The sequence below is a fragment of the Solenopsis invicta genome, chromosome 6 (assembly GCF_016802725.1).
Source record: "Solenopsis invicta isolate M01_SB chromosome 6, UNIL_Sinv_3.0, whole genome shotgun sequence".
NCBI lineage: Eukaryota > Metazoa > Arthropoda > Insecta > Hymenoptera > Formicidae > Solenopsis > Solenopsis invicta.
Window position 1 is genome coordinate 4,253,462 of NC_052669.1, and position 21,632 is coordinate 4,275,093.

At 34.0% G+C, this 21,632-nt stretch overlaps 1 protein-coding gene and 1 long non-coding RNA gene across 2 annotated transcripts in view; one reads left to right on the plus strand and one right to left on the minus strand.

Annotated features, from left to right (window-relative positions):
* The window catches only part of LOC120358003, an 84,437-nt gene extending 77,027 nt beyond the window's left edge, over positions 1-7,410 (minus strand). Inside the window, exons 1-3 of the long non-coding RNA XR_005574977.1 lie at positions 6,898-7,410; positions 6,517-6,806; positions 6,293-6,340 (exon numbers count right to left, since the gene is read on the minus strand). This is a non-coding gene — a long non-coding RNA (uncharacterized LOC120358003). The remainder of the gene's footprint in view (positions 1-6,292; positions 6,341-6,516; positions 6,807-6,897) is intronic.
* A 10,998-nt stretch (positions 7,411-18,408) lies between these two features.
* Positions 18,409-20,925, plus strand: LOC105193933 (tetra-peptide repeat homeobox protein 1). The gene is made up of 2 exons (XM_026130661.2): positions 18,409-18,530; positions 18,995-20,925. Exons 1-2 carry the CDS (start codon positions 18,507-18,509, stop codon positions 20,087-20,089), a joined length of 1,119 nt encoding a protein of 372 aa, XP_025986446.1. The 5' UTR covers positions 18,409-18,506; the 3' UTR covers positions 20,090-20,925.
* The last annotated feature ends 707 nt before the right edge of the window (positions 20,926-21,632 follow it).

Sequence of the window (21,632 nt, forward strand, 5' to 3'; positions counted from 1 at the left end):
GTAACAGGAAGGTACCTCATATAACTCTCTTTTGTGTTTTACTACAATCCGTCCATAAATTAGTCAAGGGTGAAGGAGTGCCACTTAACCAGCGACAATAATTCTTCGCGGCGAGAGCTCGATTGAACAAACGATATACTCCCCCGTAAAGGATGACAACGCAATTTTCTGACAAAAAAGATTTTGATGATTTGTTCCAAGATAATCTTCCTTGGACACTTTAACAAAATCTAAACATACATATATGCATATGTGTATAACGACAAAAATATATATATTAAATTACTTAATTTTATTTACACACGTAATTAATATTTGTATATTAGTACGATTTTACCGCGAAATATCTTAAATATGTGTACAAAACTTGCTGGTAGATTTACTTGAGAGTAAAAGAAAAAAGAAAATAACATTATAAAATTAAAATTAAAATTATTTTTATAATTCCTGTAAATTAGAATTAAATGATATTTATTTGTTTCATCTGCAGTTTATCTTATTGTCAGTATGCAATAATATTTAATATAGCACATAAATCAACTTGACCTCAACTTGAACCATTTTTATCTGGTCTCAACCTTTCATAATAGCCACACTCACGTATATATATTTCCCCAAAAAAATAAAACTTTGTTCAGCAGTTTGTCTTTGCTTTTTTTATTCTCATTCTTCACACCCTGACCTCCCTGTGCGGATAACCTTTACGGTACTTTTCCAACTTGCAGTGCACGTGTTCGATACTGTGGTACTCTGACAAACTTATATGGAGCCAATTCATTTTCACGTATAAATTCGCTATGTCGTACCATTTTCCATCTCCACTTTCCTACAAGAAGGCTGTAACGACATTATCCGTCTATAGTAAACAAAAAATTTTGAAATGATTGAGAATGTTTTCAATTTTTTGATTAAATAAAACGCAATTTTAATCTAGAATTGTGAGTTACTTATTTCCGAGACTTCACGTGAATATTATGTGTGTTGAAGCAATTCAATGCTTATGCTGATCGACTTGAACTGTGCGAAATACCATCGAAATTCGTGTATGTGAAAAACTGCGATCTTGGGTAACCCGTAGGTCGTAAAAATCTGACGTAAAAATTAGGATTGCCCTGGGGCGTAATGCGAAGGGGTTGGTAAGTTTATATGAGTTTCGGAATCCCAAGGTTGTAAAAGACTCACGATTTCAAAAGTAGATGTTAAATCCTTTGGGAATGGAACATGTTTGATATAACTTGAACGGCAAGGATTCGCGACGAGACTCCCTCCCAATTATTAATTTACCAAAATTCAAAGTTACTGCTATTGTCTGGCAAATGATTGTAACAATTAATTTGCAAGTATTAATTTGCAAAGTACAAGAAAAAAATTATGTAATTAATTATGTAATTAATATACACCATTCGCAAAACAAAGCTGTAAGTACACGCTATGTTATTAAAATTGTAAAGAAGAATATACGAGGACAACAACGGCAATTAGTATAATGAATAAGAAATTCCAAGAAAAAACGATATCTTTCACGTTTGATATGTTTGTTTACGGGCGACGCCTAGATTAAATTTCTCGCGCATCGACGTTGTAACAAAGCGAGTGTACCGTTGTACAACATATAGTATTACTGGCGAGAGTCGCAAAGAACATCTCGCATGAGACATCTGAATATTCACATATCATTCTCTCCCTGCTATTCTAGCTTTTATTTGCACACTCTACATTTTCTTTTATCCCGTTACGAGCAGTTCCGGGAAGAACACAGCACTAAATCATAGAACAGCGAAACTGATGAAACGCATTTCGAAATGTGGCCCTGGGGAAAAGCGAGACGACATTACTCCAGAGTCCCGAATCGATATCCCTAATATAATACAGCTCTCGCTCGATATTTATATTAAAAAAATCTTCTGTTTGCAGACATTATTACAATGTTAATTTCTTTCCTATGCTTATTATACTTATCAAATTGTACTATTGTAATATAAGTAGCTATTCGTGAAAGATACATTGTATATAATAAATCTTTACTTTACCCTCACGATAATGGTATCACGATAATGGTTGCTCTATTTAATTATATCTATAATTATATTTAACGACTGAATTTTAAGCGTACTCAATGCGAACAGAAAAAAAACATAAACGGATCGTATTGTTTTATTAATTTAATAAAATATTATTGAGATAAAGAAAGAGATAAAATGTTATTGAGATTGAGATCATGTACCAAATTGCAGTACAATAAATTTATTCAATGATTAAATATAATTAAAGTGAATATTTAGCGAAAATCCATAACTGAATAAATAAAATTTTATTAAAAAAGGAGATATGAAAATAAGATTAAAAGAACAAAGAAGCTACAAGATAGTTCGTAAGAAAAACTACTTTTTAATAACCAGTTAGTAATGTAAGCTTAAGCAAATGCAAATAAGATAAAAAACGAGTTTTTAATTCAGACTCCAATTAATCACTCGATCTCATTAATCCATCATTACTGTTTGCCTTGAAAGAAGAAACTTCAAGTTATGTCGTAGGAATCGCGGATAAAATAGGAATAAAATTAGATGGGACAATGCTTCCATAAGCGTCACACAGGTGAGCAAGGTGTCTTTTTCGAATTATCTCCAGTGCAATTAGAACTATGTCAGTAACATCAACCGCTAATCAATTAAGCCTCTAATCTCATTTAACTCGCCCCTAAATGATTTGATCTTCACAGGCTATAAGTGCGCAGACGAAGCTCGGTTGAGACAACCGTACCACGCAGAATGAAGAATTTTGCAAGTACCACCATCATCGCGAATGTAATAAGGGTTCCAAACATCCGCGCGTCCTGCAACCGTCGGTTTTACGTTCTCTATCGATTCGCCGGAACAAACGCATTAACCGCGAACCGCGAACCGCCTAGTCTCAAAGGAGCAATGCGGCTACCGCACTCTACTAATGCAAAGCCCTCCACTGTCCCGACCTCTCCCCGTCCATCCCACGTACGCGTACTTCCCATTCCCCCTTTCCGGGCCCTTTCTCCTCGCCACACGGTCCCTTGCACTTCATCGAGGGCTCGCGGCTCCTAAATTTCCTACCCTTTAGTAATAATATATCTGTCCCTTGGGCGTCGCTGAGGAGTCCACCTCATCCTACCCAAGACCCCACGTGCGACTATTATCTTATATATATATAACCAAGCTCGAACCCCAGAGTTTCCTACCGAACAATCCACGAGGTCCGTGGCGTATCTTTGAACACTGCGAATCTTTAAGATTGTACATTGCCGGAAACGAGCTCGTGCTGGCGCGCTTTTATACCCGCCGTGCGACTACAATGGTTCCCTTTGAAGGATTAACCGAACCATGCGTAAAAAGAGACGAGACACGTCGCAAGAATAAAGAAACGGTAAAAAAAGAGATAGACAATTAATGAAAAGTACAAGGAATGAGTCAACGATGAAGAAGCGACAAGTTTTTAAATTGATCGATTGTCTTTTACGGTAGAACGTTAAGATTGCTCAGCATTTGATCTTACGCAGAGTATTCTAGCTTACTGATATATATCTTATCATTTATTAAACAGAGTATGAATAGTTTTCAAGCTATTAATTCTGTTAAATCTTATAATAATCTAAAAGGCTGTAAATAATCAGAAATTCCTAATATAATTATAGTTTTTTTAATTATTACCACAAAACATCTGTAAGAATATTCGATCTTTCTCTCTTTAAATCAATTTTACTGTAATAAAACAGACATTAAAGAGATTTTTATTTCTAGATTTTGATAAATATTTCCTTATACTCGGGAAATATTATTCCATTATGAAAATAGCATTGTTGTACCAATTTAATATTCTATTCGCAAATGTACGAAAGAAATTGTTACGCGCGTGTTTAAAAATAGCGCATTTCTATTTTCTCTGAAATTACCGCAGGGCATTTGCATGTTAAATATGTTGACAAAAGAAATAACTATGACAATTCATACACTGAGTAAGAACATTCGCGAGACTCTTGTGTTTTGTTATATTTAGTGTAAAAATCTCCTGGGAACCAGAGTTAAAAGATATTTTGAAATTCATCTCTAACATATCAAGTAAAAAATATAAAAGTTAAGTGAGAAATGTAACAAATTTACGATCGAATAAAATTCTTTTGCAGTTTCTAGAAATGTGTCAAAATATAATAAAATCTTGATATATGATCTCTCTCTCTCTCTCTTTCTCTCTCTTGTCAAATCGTCCCTTCTAAAAATTTTTGCCGTTAATATTACAACGTTAGATAGTAAATTTACTAAAAATTCCTCAAAAATTGAAGGAATAAGAAATGAATTCATGAAATAGGCAATCTTATTTTGGCAATTTAATAATTTATTAATTTAAATAAATATTAATTTAAAGAATATTAAAGTTTAAAAAAGAGCAGAAAACATTTTTCATTGACTACACGCAATTACATAATTTCAAAGCAAGATCCATTATATTCATTGCTTTTTGTTCCAATAACTTTTAATTACACAAAAAATTTCACCTCCAACTAATTTTCTTTAAACGAAAGAACTTACTAACATACATTTCTAGAAAAAGCTAAGCACCTTCGCCGAGCTTCAAGTATTTTCAGACTTTTTCTCAATAAAGTATATTCATACTTTTCTTTGAAAGACAAACCTTCGTAGTAATATTAGCAGCAAAGACTTTGTTTAACGCATTCGCGGTTTTATCTCCCACTAATTAAATTAAAATAATGTCCGAGTTGGTATCTCTTTTTTTTTAGAAGACCGAAATTTTCCATAAACATTTCTGCTTGTAATCACAAAATTAAATAACTCTCTGTACCACTGTTACGATAAAACATAAAACCAAGAAAGTGCCTCTACGCGTTTTTATCACAGAAAAAACTCAGTGAATACCACATAAATAGTCGCCGGTTGCTTTAGAATAAATTTTTCCAAATTATTTTTGTATGTTGAGTGCAACATTTACAAATATTGTGTGTGTGTGTGTGTGCACTGAATTAAATATTAATTAAAACAAATAAAATTATTATCCGGATTAATAATTATATATGGATATGAATTAATAATTATATCCACGGATGCAAATAAGTGATAACAATTTTAATATAAAATAAAACTCAATCGTAAATCAATAATTTTTTAAGCTTACTAAACTATCTAAAAAACAAATACATCATTTGTGCGGATCAATGTTGAAACAAAAATATGTATACTTAAATCGTGTCTGTCAAAATTCACATTAACAAAAGTGGCGAATAAATCGATTAGTGATATTTGTAATATCAAATTTCAATACGCGTAATTTCTCTGACGTCTAGTGCAACAAGCATGATTATCCATTGTATTACATGCGATAATAAATATAATCCGATAAACAGTGAGTGCTCTTCCGCACAATTGCGTAATTTTGATAATATGTACGTAATTTTAATAATATGTCGAACAATTGACAGAGTGTATGTAATCTAATATCTATTTAATTCTCCTGTACATACTATTTTATAGAATATTGAATCCTGGAAAAATATTTGGGAAACGAAAAAAACAGAAAATAAAATATTCCTAATTATTTCAACAACTTTCTTTCCACTCGAGAAAATCGAGTCAAGAGAGAAAAGAATTATTTATTTTTATTTTACGTAACACATAAATTTAAATATTTTATTTTAATTTTCATTGATCAAGAAAAGAATAGATGTCAATAAAAATTTTGTATTTTAAAATTATTCATGTTCTATTTGTTCTATTTTCATTTTTTCTTGCTTTTCAATATTTACATATATAATAAAACTAAGCAAACTCAAAGATTTAATTAATTTAATTAAATTGATGTATTAAAGATATTATTAGTACAGCTCGTAATGTAAAGTTAATGTTATTATTCAATATGTAATTTATTGTAAAAAATTTTTATTTTTAAATTATTAATTTTTTTATTCTTTATGCTATTATTTATATTACTTTTTACTGAAGCATCAATGTAACAAGTAACAAGTTGTCCTATTTGTTTCCTAAATATTTTTCTTAGATTAAATATTCCATAAAATATGTACAAGAAAATTAAACAAATATTAGATTGCATTTTACAAATTCTGTACACTTCCTTATACGATAAATCCATAAATAATGATGCTTTAGCATTAAATATTAAGATTGTCTGTTTATAACCTGCAATAATATCAAATCTATAAGATTAATCTAATTTTATCAATTTTATTGCGATTTAATATATACGTGTACGTATCATAAATCTGTTATCTCAATAAAAAAATTTATTTATTACTCACCGACTGATGCGCAACAGCGGAGTTATCTGCTACGTTGACTACGTAGATCTGTAACAACATAATTAGTTTCTGAAAATATTTTCATATATTCTTGAAATAAACTTTCACAAAATTTTAGAAATCTTTTCTTTATGATTATTGTCACATCATCGAAATAAATCCGAATAAATGAATAAGGATCGATGTTACGCAATAAGATTTAGTAAATAAGAAATTATAATTACCGCAAGGTTGCTCCGCTGGCGCCTGATGTCTTTCCTAGACCTCCTCCTCCTCTCAGGATGATTGTCAAAGCATCTTGTCCTCCTTAGGCACTTACACGACACTCGCAAAAAAAAAACACTCACGAACTAATGATTAACACACAATAAGCGCGTAATACGTTGTACGGTATTTTTTTCTGTATAATACGCGTCCCATTATATTGCGATAGAAAGACTGAAGTTAGGTTAGATATCTACTCCACTTGCAACGTCTCGTAAAGTGCAATTTCTCGTAAAGAGTAACGAATCACCTGCGAACAGAGAATATTAATAAACTACTGATATCGAATTTATATAGATTTACAAGCATTAAAGTATAAATTTTATTATGATTAGACTTACGCGAAACGCGTAAGCAGTGTCAACTTCACACCGGCTGGCGGTGCGTACTTAAATACAAAGCTTGGTCAACAGTTTAATCGTAAAACGTAATTGATCGCACTAACGAATTACTTGCTAGGAATCGTGTTTGATGCCCGCCAATATTTGTCGCAATTGCGTCTCGTAGAGCTAATCGCGCAATGATACACAGAGCCGTTCGCAAAATCACCTACACGCGTGAGCGCGCGCCACCTCACCGCTCTCACCGCCCTCACCGCTCGCGGTCGCCGCGCGAATGATAACAAACACACTTGTAAACAACACCGCTGTACATTTCGAAAAATGTTACGCGGTACGTTGTCGCCGCGAACTATTTAAGATACCGTTAAATAAAGATATGCGGGATGTTCTATTTCTTGAAAATCAAATTAATAATTATTGATGAACGTGTTTAAGTAAACATTCAGGAATTCTCCGTTATTCAATCTGTCGTTTTACGTATTATTCCACACTCTAAAATGCAAAACTGAACCACTACGTATACATCGACGATAGATTTAAAACACGATATCAGAGATTAAAATTCCGTGCATCGCACGGTTCTGTAGCGGAAAAAATTATTTTTCAAAATTTTACCTTTTAAGTTAATGCCGGTATCAAATTAACGTTGTAGAATCTATCAATATGTCAATATTAAATAATTTTTTTTTCTTTGATTTTATTTTTGTAATATTTTCAACGATAAAAGTCTAAAGGTTCGTTTGAATAAAAATGTTGTTGTTGCATTTAAACACGTATTGTTTTACAAAAATAAGACTATTATTGATTCATTGTTTTAACCATTTCGAGTAAATTTATTACATCCAAAGAAACCGTTTTCCCTGTGTATATCCTGAAACCATTGTACATCATGAAAGAATTATCGTAAATATAATATATATTGCAATGTAATAGAGAAATAATTTATAATTCAGTCCGGGAATTAAGTCTACGCTTCATTCAAAATTGAGATGATCGATCACGTGAAATACGAGTATCTGCTTCGATGAATAACCCCATCGCCTGAATATCAAATTCATTTGCTGCTTATGTGTTATTAAACACAGAAATTAATTATTATCGAGATCTGAGAAATTTTTAATTGTTTGTAAAGAAACGCATTTGGTATCTCACGGTACTAATTACATCTCGAGATCGCAATACACAGAATGACTACGTGTTCGATTGTTCGAACACGAATGATACTGCCGCGACCCTGTGTATACCACGTTGTAACAGCGTGCCATAAAAACACCGGAAAAAAACAAGAAACGAAATAACGCGCCAGTCGAGTTGCTGTCGCGCCGAAACATTTTCAATTTAATTTTATAAGATACATTGACACTCTCGCCAAATCTTCGACGCGCCAAATATATTGTACGTTGCGCAAAAAAAAATCCGAACGCCGAGCTCCATCGTGCGCCATCCAATTCGTCAACTACGACATATTTATTATATTGCAAAATCGATACCAAACACACTGCTTCTTGCATTTCAAATTAATCTCAGCGAATAAATATTTTCTTACACTAAAAGTCAACATTTAATTATATAAAGGATAAAATTCGTCGTAATTTGATCGAAAAAATATCAAAGCTATTGTAATCTTTCTATGGAAATTTCTATTTCTGGTTATAAAACATATATTTAAAATACGTTACAAATATACAGTAAACGATTGTCGTAGAATTTATCTACGCTTATAATTTTTATTTGATTAATGACGCATGAAAAGTTAATTGGACGTGCCAATTATCCTGTCACATCCAGATTGTTGAACATTAATATGCATGCTTGAATTTTATTATTATATATATTATTATACATGAGGCATATATCAATAATTATATAGGACAAAGATGATTTATCTAATCCTATTAATTATACGTTCGAGACTGGTTTCTATAAAAGGTTCTATTATTATGTGACCAAATATGCGGTGTAATGCGGTCGGTCCTGCTGTAGAGTACGAAACTATGTGGCTGTTGGTAGATACTGAAATTGTGGAGAGTACTTTCACAAATTATGTGGAATTCGTAAACTTCCGTATTTCAGAGGTCGATCACACATAGATATCTTGTACTTTCGACCACTTGCTGTTTCAAAACGAGTATTGAGCTTCTCTATCTTTTTATTTCTCTTTTAATATTGTCGCACTAGAACATTCTGATACGAGACAAAAATTGATAAATATCTTTCAATCATTAAGAATATCTTGTTTGACGATACTTTTGAAAAAGAGTCTACTTGTTTTTCAAGTCTCATAAAATTAATCGAACTTTTAGTAGCACAAGAGATTGATAATTAACAAGCGATATTCTTTTTTAAATTGCATTTTCTTGTCCACACAAAATTTCAGTATCCATGAATTAGCATTTATTAATCTAATGTGTGCACTCACGCAATGTTGCCTGTATCTTCACTGCGACACGAAGTAAAAGTTGTTTCGATTTACCAAGACCCATTACTATGGATCATTTAGTATTCCGGTAGAATATTTATTGGCCCCTCATCTTTCGTGCATGAGCCTACTAGGAAAGCTCGCAAAAGAAAATTAATAAATTAGCTACAAGACCTAATATAAAACGCTCGTTCGTAACAATCTCAATCTTCCCAATGAATATAGACATCGTGCTGTGTCTTGTATTTAATTAAAACTTTTTAATAAAATTTGCATAATTACAATATCTTGTGTGTTGCCATCGTATTTAAATAAATGCGAATATTTGAAATTCGTATTTTGTACTGTAAACAGGTGCTTGATAAATGTTGAAACGTGCTTCCGGCGTATTAATGATTGAGAGTTAGCTCTGAGCACCTTAACGATCGACAAATGGTGGAAGCAATTCTCGTGATTTAGTTGTTATAGTGCGAACGGCATTATTCTCGACAGTTAATGCAAGAGTAAATTCATGCACGTAGTAAGGCAAACCAGTCTGTTCCTGCCTGGTAATTGTACGCCATAGAACGCGTAATAGATCGATGAGAAAAGGAAGCGAGGCAGAATGGAATCATCTGGAGTGTTAAATGGAATTCAAGTTAGTGTTGTCTGTGCGAGACTCCGCGGAAGCACGGTATATAACATTCCATGTAATCTTATGTATTTCGTCTCTTGATGCTTCGTTCAAAGAGAAAAAGAGGGAAAGAGAAAGGGAGATCAACGCTGTTGGAAACAAAACATTTGAATCGTTTAATTGTAATTTTCGTTAGGTGCTATGAATGTACATACCAGAGTGATGCGCGCACGCGCGATTACAATTTTCAATTAAGTCTGTACCCATAAATTTAATTGTTTGAGAGGAACTTACTTTTTTTTTTAGAAAATCTACGTCTTTTGCACGAATTGAAAGCTTATAAAAAAATCAGGACTGAGCAAGAGTTTGTGCATTTTCATTGACTAATTGCAAAAACACGCGCTGCTACGAGATCGCGCGAGAATACTTACGAGCTATTTGACACCACTAGACGGTAGAGGAAAAAAAGAGACGTCGACGAAAAGTTTGGCAAGATCCCAATTTTCTTTTGACCGAGCGGTATAACGTTCCTAAGGGCATCGCGCGGCAATTAGCGGGAAACGTAATTACAGGCATTTAATTAAAACGAGTCGTCGTCGCGTGACGCACTTCCTCTATTTCTTCAGACTCCATCGCAAACCCGTGGAGTCAACCGCCTAAATTTCTATATTTTTTTCCTCTCTTTATTGCAGTTTTTCATTTTATGGTAAGAGATATTTTCAAGTCTTACGTCGAATCTTTAATTACGTTTTTGCAGAAAAGGTTTTTAAAAACATTTTTTAGCTCTTATTTAAACAACTTAGGGTGAAGGATTACACTAAAAAGTAAAAAGCATCGTGCCAACGTCATCACAATTTGAATTTATTTTGCGTACTATGCGTATACGAGAAATGCATTATTTTAGTTTCATCAAAATTAATTCTGTTCAATTTGAAGAAAAACGAGAAATAAAAAGTGAGCTTGTTTGTTCTTTGTAGTACTTTAACATAATCGATAAAATTTTTTATCTGAAAGCAATTAATACATGTTAAAAATTATATTCCTTCTTATTAAATATTTTATATCCATTTATATTTGATAATTATAGCTCACCTCTCTCGGTCAATTTAATATAAAATAAATTAATAATTAAATTTTCGAGATATTTTTTGGATATTTTTATTTAAAATTATATTAAGTGATTTAAAATATATATAACATTTTTAATTTGTCTTTTATATAAGATGAAGATTACGTTACTACATATTTAAAATATGAAATTTTACCTAATTTTTTTTAAATATACGATTTTAACTTTTTCTTCTTATACATAAAATAATTACATACTACTTATAAGTTCTTTTAACAATATAATTAAAACATATTTCTATGTAATAGCTTTTATTGAATAATGAATTATTATTTAATAAGTAACATCGTAAACAGTTACAAATACAAATGCTTTTAAATGAGAAAATAGTACAAGAATCATTTTGAATAATAAATCTTATTTATTATACTGAATGTTGAGAGTTCTCTTTGTTCTAAAAATAACAGAGATAAGATTAATCGTTTGGGCTATTGTAAACTTTTAATGAATTATTTATTAATAAATACGTTAATATTCATAATAATTACAATAATAATTAAAATAAGTTCAGAATATGTAACAAATTATATTTTGCAATAAACTGAAAAGCAAGTAACTGTTTACCCATTTGATAAATTCGATAATCAAGTGGCATTATTAATGTATTTATTGTTAGCACCAGTCTCTTAACATCAACAATATTAAGACAACATTCACTGAATGCATTGTATTGCAAACATTATGTCATCGTCATTTAAGATTGCGACTCTCGGTACGTACGTGTTCTAGAGTTGAGTGGCGAAAGGTAGAAGTTAAACGTTTATACAATTAATTCCTCCCACCTATCTCTCCCAAATTCAGTAGATAGTAACACCTCGTCGAATTTGTGACAAGTTCGGAGACGGGCGCTTGCTCGTAACAACGAGAGAGAAGCGAGAAACGGCTGAGGGAAAACGGAGTGTGTAACATTCCAATTAAGCTGAGGCATCAGTCCACGATGTCTAGGGTGCAGGGCTTGACAATGAAGCTCTCATGATGCTGGATACCGTAACGAGTTGTAACGGTATAATGCCGGAGAGAGCGAATGCGGGCTTGCCAAAAGTTTCTCGAATTTTCCCACGAGCTTCTCCTTGCTCATCGTAGCAAAGAGCAAGTTAACATATATTAATGCAAAATGTACACATAACCAATTATAAAATAGTAATAAAGATGTCGTGACGATCTTGCAATGTATCATTTATAAGCATAAGTTAATATTTTGTCCTTCTTAACACTAGTTCGCTACTTATGAGTACGACGTACGACGTACCCTGTGTGACCCTGTACCCTTTTTACGTTGCCATAATTTTATGATATCATTTGAAGACTCGGATTGAGATTTAAAAAATTTTTTTTACTATTCGTAAATACGATAAACCTGCAGGAGCATTTTTTTGCATTATTTTAAACGTGAAAATGCATGAAAATTTAAAAAAAGTACCTGGATTCTATGGCTGACTCATAAATTTTGATCGTCCTAAACACCTATTTATTTTTTATTAAATATATGTTTGCTGGGTTCCGAAAAGTATAAAAATAAATGCATAAAATTATAGCATTACGAATAATTATTTTACTATAATACATACGCATTATTACGTGCCGTGTAATTTTTTTCGCCTTTTGCATACTAATGTGCGCAAACATTGTAAAACTTCTGGGACTCTGTTCCATGTTCCTTAATTACATATATTGTACAATAATAATATTTATTCATTACAACCCTTTATCCACTATATATTTATATTGTTCCAATAATAAAATTTTACTCATTACTAAAATCATGCTTTGTTTATTTTTTCAAAATATTGCTTTTCGATACTTTATATAATTAAACTTTTTGGAACAATACATAATATATTTTTTTTGTTAGTCCAAACCAATTAAATATTTTACCAATTTTTCGTTTTATATTAAAATTTAAAATTTTAATACGTTTTATTCAAAGAATGTATTTTTTGCAAATTTTTGCAATATATTTGTTTTCTATAAATAATTATAATTACTTGAAAATAAAATATTCTTAATTCGAATCTTGTTTATTGTCTTTATCTGGCTAATAAAATCAAAAGTAAGGGTGACAAGCTAGAGTTAAAATTAACAAAACCACATCTTCAAATGTGCCCTTTGTATAATATATTTATATTAAATTTAATCGAGCAAATTGAACGTATTGGGGATCAATTCTTTTATCTTATTAAACGCACGTATATTGCTAAAAGCGATATTACAGATATATTATTTCAGAAGAAATGCTTCCCTTCGGCCCGAGTTTAGACGATTAAGGAATCAATATCCGTCTTTATGATCTTCTTTTTATCGGATCTCGACGAGTCTCGTTTGTAAAAGAATATGAGGGCTCTGTGCTACGTAAAATAAACTGTTTTTTAGCGATTCGTTTCGAGGATTAACGCTCCGTTAGTCACGACGGATAAAACGATGGGCGGCTCCACCACGACGAAATTTCTGAAAGAAGTCCTCAGGGCGGACTCAAAGCGACTCTGTCGCTCCTCGTCCAGGCTCTCTCCTCCATTATTTTCTCCCCTCTATCTTCCCTGCCATTCCTCTTTTACCGCCTGTGAGTCTCTCACCCCCAACCTCTTTACGCGTTACCTCGCTCGCGAAAGTTTCGATCTTGGGTGCTTCACCCCTTTTAATACGATTACCAGCCGATGCGAATTCGCGTCGCGCTCTACATCGCGTTGTTGCAAAGCCTGCAGCATCCTCCCCAATGGCAACGGCGCCCTAGAATTCATTTTGGTTATGGGGCAATTCCACGAGTCGTTGGTAATTTACGAAAACTTCCTACGACAGAGCTGATCTGCGATGTAGACCTGATAAAAAACGAAACGAAAACATTTCCGAGCACTTCCTACAAATTGCTCGCCGTATTTATATGTGCACTGATGTACATACATGTATCCTCGCCTAAGGTAATTCTTGTAGATTTTAAATTGCTCTGAGATAATCGTTCAGATCAATACCCTCGAACTCTTAATCTGCCTACTGAAAGAAAGCACATTTTATATATTTAGTGCTAATGCAGGAAAAAAAATATTATAATTTTAAACCTATGTAAATTTTAATCTAAATCTTAAAATAATCAATAGCAAAAAAAATTTCAAACTTAATTTTAAATTTAAATATTACTCCCAAATAAATTTGTAATAATTAAGAAAGAAAATAAAATATAGTAATAACAGATAATAAAGCAAAAAAAGAAATGCAAACATAAATATAAATTAACGTCGTATTCACAATATAAAGATCAATAATTTTTGTTTACACTTTCACGAAACATTATTTTATTATAATTCAACAGTATGGTTTGAACACATTTTCATATTACGACTTGCAATTGTCACAACCACAGAAGACCGCGATCAATTCGAGAATTAAATTTGTACACTGATATTTTGGAAACAAGTAATCGTGATACAATCATTTTTGGATGATTTTGTTGATCTAAAAGCGAGTTTTCTCTTCTTCGTCTTTAAAAATTTGTCGCAAAAATCGTTTCTCCGAGATCGATCGAATCCTCAATATGAAAACAGGAGGACGTCGAAATAGTACAAGAATACGAATCTCTTGTCGTTCACGGTATCTCGTAGCGATAGTAAGTTTGATTGTCGACGGTTGCAATTTGTGCGGAATGTCGAGATCGCGAGGACCGCCGCGCGAAAATACGCTCGATATTTGCGAGCGACGTTGAAAGCTGGGTGAGAGAAGTTTTTATTTCGGCGTTTGCGAAATCGAGTTCTTACCGTCGACTTTCTCTCCTCATGCTCTCGCGCCATCAATCCAACGACGTAACGTCGCTCTGCGTCCCGTAGTCTTCGCTATTCTGAATGCCGTAAAACAATGTCGACGTATATGAATTCGCGAAAAAGGTTTACGAGCTTCTGAGTGTGCACGAAAGCGCACTGTTCATCACGAATAAAAACGTGTCGAGGCACGCCCAGATTATGTAACATTTTGCCGCCCCCCTGATTTATTGGACGCATCATTCAGAGTTTACAAGTATCTTGATTTATCGGCGGATCAAATCAATCACACGTTTTAGGTGATTAAATTTCTACAAGTCAGTATTAATTATTATTGCCTTGAAATCTCAATATTTCATTGTCGCTATTTATAATTTGGACGCTGTACAATAATCGAAAGTGGAGAGAGTATTTTCGTGATTCATTACAATTTAAAGAAAATTAAATATTATTTCCAAAAATTCTTTTCCATAATTTATTATGTATTATACTAAATTCTAAATATTACCCAAATTGATATAAAACGTTATATAACTCATCTTACTTCTCTATATATAAGCATATTTTATGACATGTATTTAAAGATGAAGGTAACAGATAGTTTTACAAGCGAAATCGCGCTAAGTTACGACTGCATCAAATTTCACGAATGACAACTCAACGCAATTTGTTCACCGTTTTAATTAGCGAGATCTATTAATTATTCATATATTACGGTAAAGTCGGCCTTATTTGGGAGAAAAGAAGAGTTCGCAGATGCATATTTTCGATTTCCTCGGGGACTGGTTTAGTGAAAGTAGACAAATACGAAAGTTCGCCATGTGTTCGTCGAATTTCAGTCTAAATAGGAAGGATCCAATTTAACGTTCAATGACCAGAAAATAGAGCACACAAATTAAATTTATTTTCAGTTGAAGTAAATTGCAATTTAAATGACACACACAGTTTTATCACATGTTTACACCTCTAATTTGCATAAAAGATTCTTTTAATTTCAAGTACTTAATAACTACAATTATGCTTCGGACAATTTTGGCATAGAAAGAGTTGTCTGAATATTCTGTAAAAACAAGTTCGCGCAGTGCGCATGAAAAAGGACAAAATTTTTTCCACGTTGCACCGTTGCCAGTGCATATACTAACTTCCAGATAGTAACGGTAAATGCAAAAGGGAACTTGTTCACGATGGAAACAAGGACCGCAGAACCGCAAAATTTTCCATAAAGCTGTCGGCACGCATTCCTTCCGCGGTCGCTTCCAAAGCTCACATTCGTGGGAAAAAGAGAAGGCAACAAAGATGCAGTATTTATAAAGAATCTTAACGACTCCGTAATTAGTGTAATTACGGAGCCGTGTCTTGCGCGGTCTTAATGCTCGCGTCACTCGAAACGCGTTCTCTCCGTAATTCCTTCTAATGTATCTGCCGGCGAAAAAGGGCGGCCGGGACCCGGCCCCTGCCGGGGAGGAAGGAGAGAACCACCGACGCGCTGCGACAGTGCGACTGCAGTATCTAGATCGAAGCTGCGCTCCGGTTGCGAACGAGGAGGATCCTCCTCGACGATTGCCAGCCGAGAACGGATTACCTCTAATCTCTGACATTAGCTCCCGCTCTGCATCGACCGTGCTTCGCGCGCTTCTACAGGAATATGTCTCCATTTACTTTCTGTTCTTTTTCTCGGCACCTCGCTCGTGAATACCCGAATAAAAAGGATGACGAGGATAAATCTTGGCGGCGCCTGCTAGCGGACTCTCAGTGGAAATCCTTTGGAAACTGCTAATTATGAGAAGGCGCCTGGCCAGCAGCTAAATACGCGCTTTATCCATCCAAACGCGACAGCCCGTTTGAATCGTGTAGCTTTAAGGGAAAACTAGTTTCTCTGTATTTATGCTGAGCATCATTAACATTTGTAGTAATGACATCACTATTCTTCAAGTATACCATCAACGCATTTCGATAATCTTGCTTTTACGAATGCAATTGAATCAATCTCTCTAATTTAATTTTCTTATTAATTCAATTGGTTGGTCATGCATATTTATTTAAACCACCCTTTATTACTCATTACGTATTTAAAGTACGTACTTACTTTCTGTCACATTTAATTAATTCAATTGGAAGATATTAATAGAAATTACCCCATTATCTATTTAAAATTATATTATAAGCTTGAATATTAAGATTTTTTTTTTCTATGACACAATTGTAAATATTTCAAAGAATTAAATATTTTAACAATTTTAGTAAACTTATTTGTATTACTAATTAAATTACTGTTGCCAGTTTTATTATGAACGGTATATGGAAATGGATTATGAAACGAGCAATGCATCATCAAAGTTACAATTATACTCATTTAAGCTCGAATCACGCATCATGCTTCGCAAGAATATTGGATCATTGTGCGGTGAGTTTAATTAATTCTCAAGTAAGGAAATTAGGACTACGACTGTGAAACGGCGCGCGGTTCTCACAACGCGCTCAACGAGACGTTGCTAATTGTCGCCGTATGGTTACCGATTTATTGCCTCAGACTAGCGCACTGCTCCGACGTCGTCTAAACTGTAAGTAAGAGGGCAATTAACGGTTGACCGCGACAAATAAAGCAACTAGAGAAAGGTATTAAGGCACGCAAGTGTCTATTATAGTATTAGGTAACGCGTCTTCTGTGCCCGTCACTAGCAGGTTTATTCATCGTTAAAGAAGTTTGCAACTTCTTTGTTACTTTCTTTTTGTGAAATAATAAGACACGATTGAAAACATTACTTTTTAACATTTAGTAAAGAACGTTATGTCTTATATAACAATATACGCACCGTTCTTTAATGACATTGCAACATGCGTTTAATAATTCAAGACCAATGTATAAATATAAATAGAATATAAATTTGGCCCTATTAATATTCTATTATTTATCTAAAAATATGTGTACATTTTGTTAATTTCTAAATAAAACTTTAAATGAAAACTATCCTAAACTATTTGTATTAGTTCTTTTCTACTAAAATTATAGCAGATAAGATTGCATAATCTGGGGCATGAGTAAAGCATATTTACGTTCTACAGAGATGCGCATAGACTGTTATATGTCGGATGTTAAAAACAATTGCGTGACATGGAAATGACATTTCCAGATACTAGAAAAAGTATCGTTGATGAAAGCGATTCTACAAGTGCAGTTCAATTAAAAATAAAAAAAAAAAACTTCGACGATTCACAATGGAAACAATAAATCTTTTCACTTGCATCATGTTAACAATCGTACAGACAAGAGCGTTTTAACTTTAACTTATGCATAAAATTTTGATTTTATTTTTTAAATTTTGTTTTTCATTTCTATACGTATTATAGAAAAGTATATCATATTTTATTCAATAGTTTTTTTTATAAATACATTAAAAATTCCAAAAACAGTGTATTAATTAAATAACTAGATTGTATAAGATTATGAGTGAATAACACATATGTGTCAAGGATTTAATTCATGAATACATATTCTTCTCGTCGACTCTCATCTTCTCTCAACATCTTCTCCGTATAATCAATTACATCACTGCGGAAGTTTGGGAGTTTTAGAACGTGATGGGACCAGATCAGAGGGCGTGTTGCAGAGGATATCTAGTGAAAGTAGTTGTGTCGTCCGGCGTCGCCGTATAAAAACCCACGATTTGATGATATGAAGCACATTCAGACTCATCTTCTCTTAGCATGTTCACCATGAAGGCTTTTCTAGTAAGTAGCAAAGTTTTTTGCCAAATTTATTCTTTACGGATATCTCAATAGTCGCAAGTAAACCGTAAAAAAATAAAGTTCTTACTATTTGTCATAAATATATTAAATAAATAGGTGCAGTTTTATAACTAGCTTTTTTATTATTAACAAATATAAATTTTTTTATGTTGTAACATAATTGTCTATTTTTATTAATAAATTAAAAACAATAATATTTTATATTGTTTAATATTGCATATTACGTCTTGTTTATACATATATACATATTTTTTATTAATCAATATATATATATATATATATATATTATTAATCAACATATATGTTCAAATAATCTCTACTTTTTATAGTGCCATTTGTATTAATAAAATGGAAAAAAACGTAGATTTCAGTAATAATATAGATACTGCGTTAACAAAAAAAATTCCTTTTCTTGATAATAGACGTCAATAACAAACTGCTTACAGATTGCATTGTTATTCGTCGCTGCCTTCGCCAGTGATGCGCCGGAGAAGAAACATGAAAAACGTGCTTATTTACACGGAGGACCATCACATGGACATCATGACGTTATTCACCATGACGTTGTGCTACATGGGAACGGGCATGAATATGGACATGGATATGGACATGGATATGGACATGGATATGGACATGGATATAAACACGGATATAGATACGGACACGGATACGGACATGGGCCTGCATACGGACATGGGCCTGCATACGGACATGGGCCTGCATACGGACATGGGCCTGCATACGGACATGGGCCTGCATACGGACATGGGCCTGGATACGGATATGGGCCTGGAATTATCCATGGTAATAATGGAATCGAAATCCTAGAAGTGCCAAACGGTCACGGAATACACGGACCAGGTTTTGGAAACGGACATGTTCACGGAATATACGCACCAGGTCTTGGAAACGGATACGGATACGGATACGGACCCGTACACCACGTTCACAAAACCGTCGTGAATCGCGTGGTCCCAGTTGCAGTGCCCGTACCTCAACCTGTTCCCGTCACTCGTAAAGTCCCCGTACCGGTGCCGCATCCCGTACCTGTTGAAGTAAAGCGTCCCGTTCCCGTTCCAGTGCCTCAACCAGTTCCATTTGTCATCACCAAACATTACCCCGTTAACGTACCCCGCCCAGTTCCAGTGCCAGTACCTCATGCCGTGCACGTACCGCATCCGGTGCCACACCCAGTCCCAGTTCCACATCCGGTTCCGGTACCAGTTGCCCCAGCTCCAATTCCACAACCCTTACCCGATCCATATCCTTTTCCGTTGCCCGCGCAACCAATCGCGCCTTTCCCATCTTTTCAACCTACTGATCCTCAATCAGTCAGTATCACCTCTCCCATCGGAATTGGGCCGGCGGGTACAGGAGCCGGCGCAATATTGGAAAATGAACACGGTTCTGGACTCACCATTACCAGTAGCATCATAAACGGTGGCGGTACTTTCGGAGCCACAGCCTCGGGACTTCAAGTGAATGTGGATCCAGACAGCGAGGGATACTCTTATCCGGTACCGACCAAGAAATTCTTTTAAGCGAAGCATTTGAAAGAATTTGTTGCAGACGACATCTCCGATTTGCACGCCAACGCGATACATCTGCCGTTTTCGAGACCTCGGATATACGGCACGCGGTTGGCCCGAGTCACGCCACACCCATTTATTCCGCGTTTCACTTGATATTTATGGATTCGCATACTGCGGAAAGTCCGCGCGCGAGAGGTCGCAACCTCGATTAAAATTCCGCCTAAAACCGCAAAACGAAAAGGATCGACGTACATAAATATATTGGCATTTACTTTCGTGTTTTCGATAGTGACAAGGGAAAGAGAGTGTTGCATTTTGAAGACGTGAAAGTAACATGATGCAAAATCCGAGGAGATGAATAATCACGCAAGCGCGCGATGGAAATAAGAAATATGACGATCTATTCGATACTTTCTGTTACGGTAATCCTACGTAGGCAGGAAAAGATTGCTAACAATTCTTTCAAGATGTATCGTTCGCACGTTTACAGTAAGATCGTATTCTAAGCATGATACAATAATTTGTAACTATTTATTTGTCTCTCTTGTATCTATGAGAATATACAAAAAGTATATTTCCGTTATTTATCATAGAATGCATTTAAACAATTATTAAAAATGAATTCGAATTATAGATACGAATGCAAACTGTTTTGTACAAAGAATAAAGTTTGAATTACTCGACTTGTTAATTTAACCAGCTTTGATTGTTTTCTCTGATCACCCTTCATGCAATACCCTTATACTGGAATCCTCTCGTAAAGCAGTAACTACACACGATATGATCCTGCGGGTTCAAGATACGCGAGTAGATTTACTCCGATTCGAAAGTGATTAAAGTTGCTACCTCCTTACCCGCATCGCATCCCAAATTGCCGAAACTTTGACCTTGTGCTTTAGCAGACTCGACAACCACATAACCATTTCGTACAGAGCCTCCGGCTGTGACCTCGGCTCTGTAGATACTAGAGTGCTCTATTCGTCATTTCTAACTTTGCATTACGCGTATGCGAGTGTTAAATACAAAAAGTTAGTATAAAATACCGATAATAATTAAGTGATGTTAATAAGTTAGAGAGAATTTGCTTTTGCTGTTGAATCTTGTTCTTTCTCTTTATAAGCATAAAATATTAAATAAATTAAAACTTTTAACTTGGACTATTGTAAATTCTAATTTGCATACATGCCGGAGATGTATTAATATAGATAAAATCTTCGTATTTAGCTAACCTCTCCTCCGTCTCGCATCGAAAAACTAGGATGTCTTGTACGCTTTTTCAGTTACCGTCATTTTCGTAATGGTATCTGTAGTCGTAGAAGACGTACGTGCCTCGCTCACAGCAGACTTCTACCCTCCAAATTCAAGGTAAGCTACTAGTCCTTACATATATAGGGCGTCTCAAAATTAGCATATTTTAACAAGGCTTTAAAAAAAATATATATATACATATCTGTCTACGTACAAATATAATATATGGCAATAATTTTGATATAAGAGTAGAAATATAATATATAATTTTTGAGTTTACTAAAAATTATAAGATATTTTGATG

Coding starts and splice junctions, on each gene's coding strand:
- LOC105193933 (XM_026130661.2), top strand. CDS start 18,507: ATGTTCACCATGAAGGCTTTTCTA. Junction 18,531..18,994: donor TCACCATGAAGGCTTTTCTA/GTAAGTAGCAAA, acceptor AACTGCTTACAG/ATTGCATTGTTATTCGTCGC.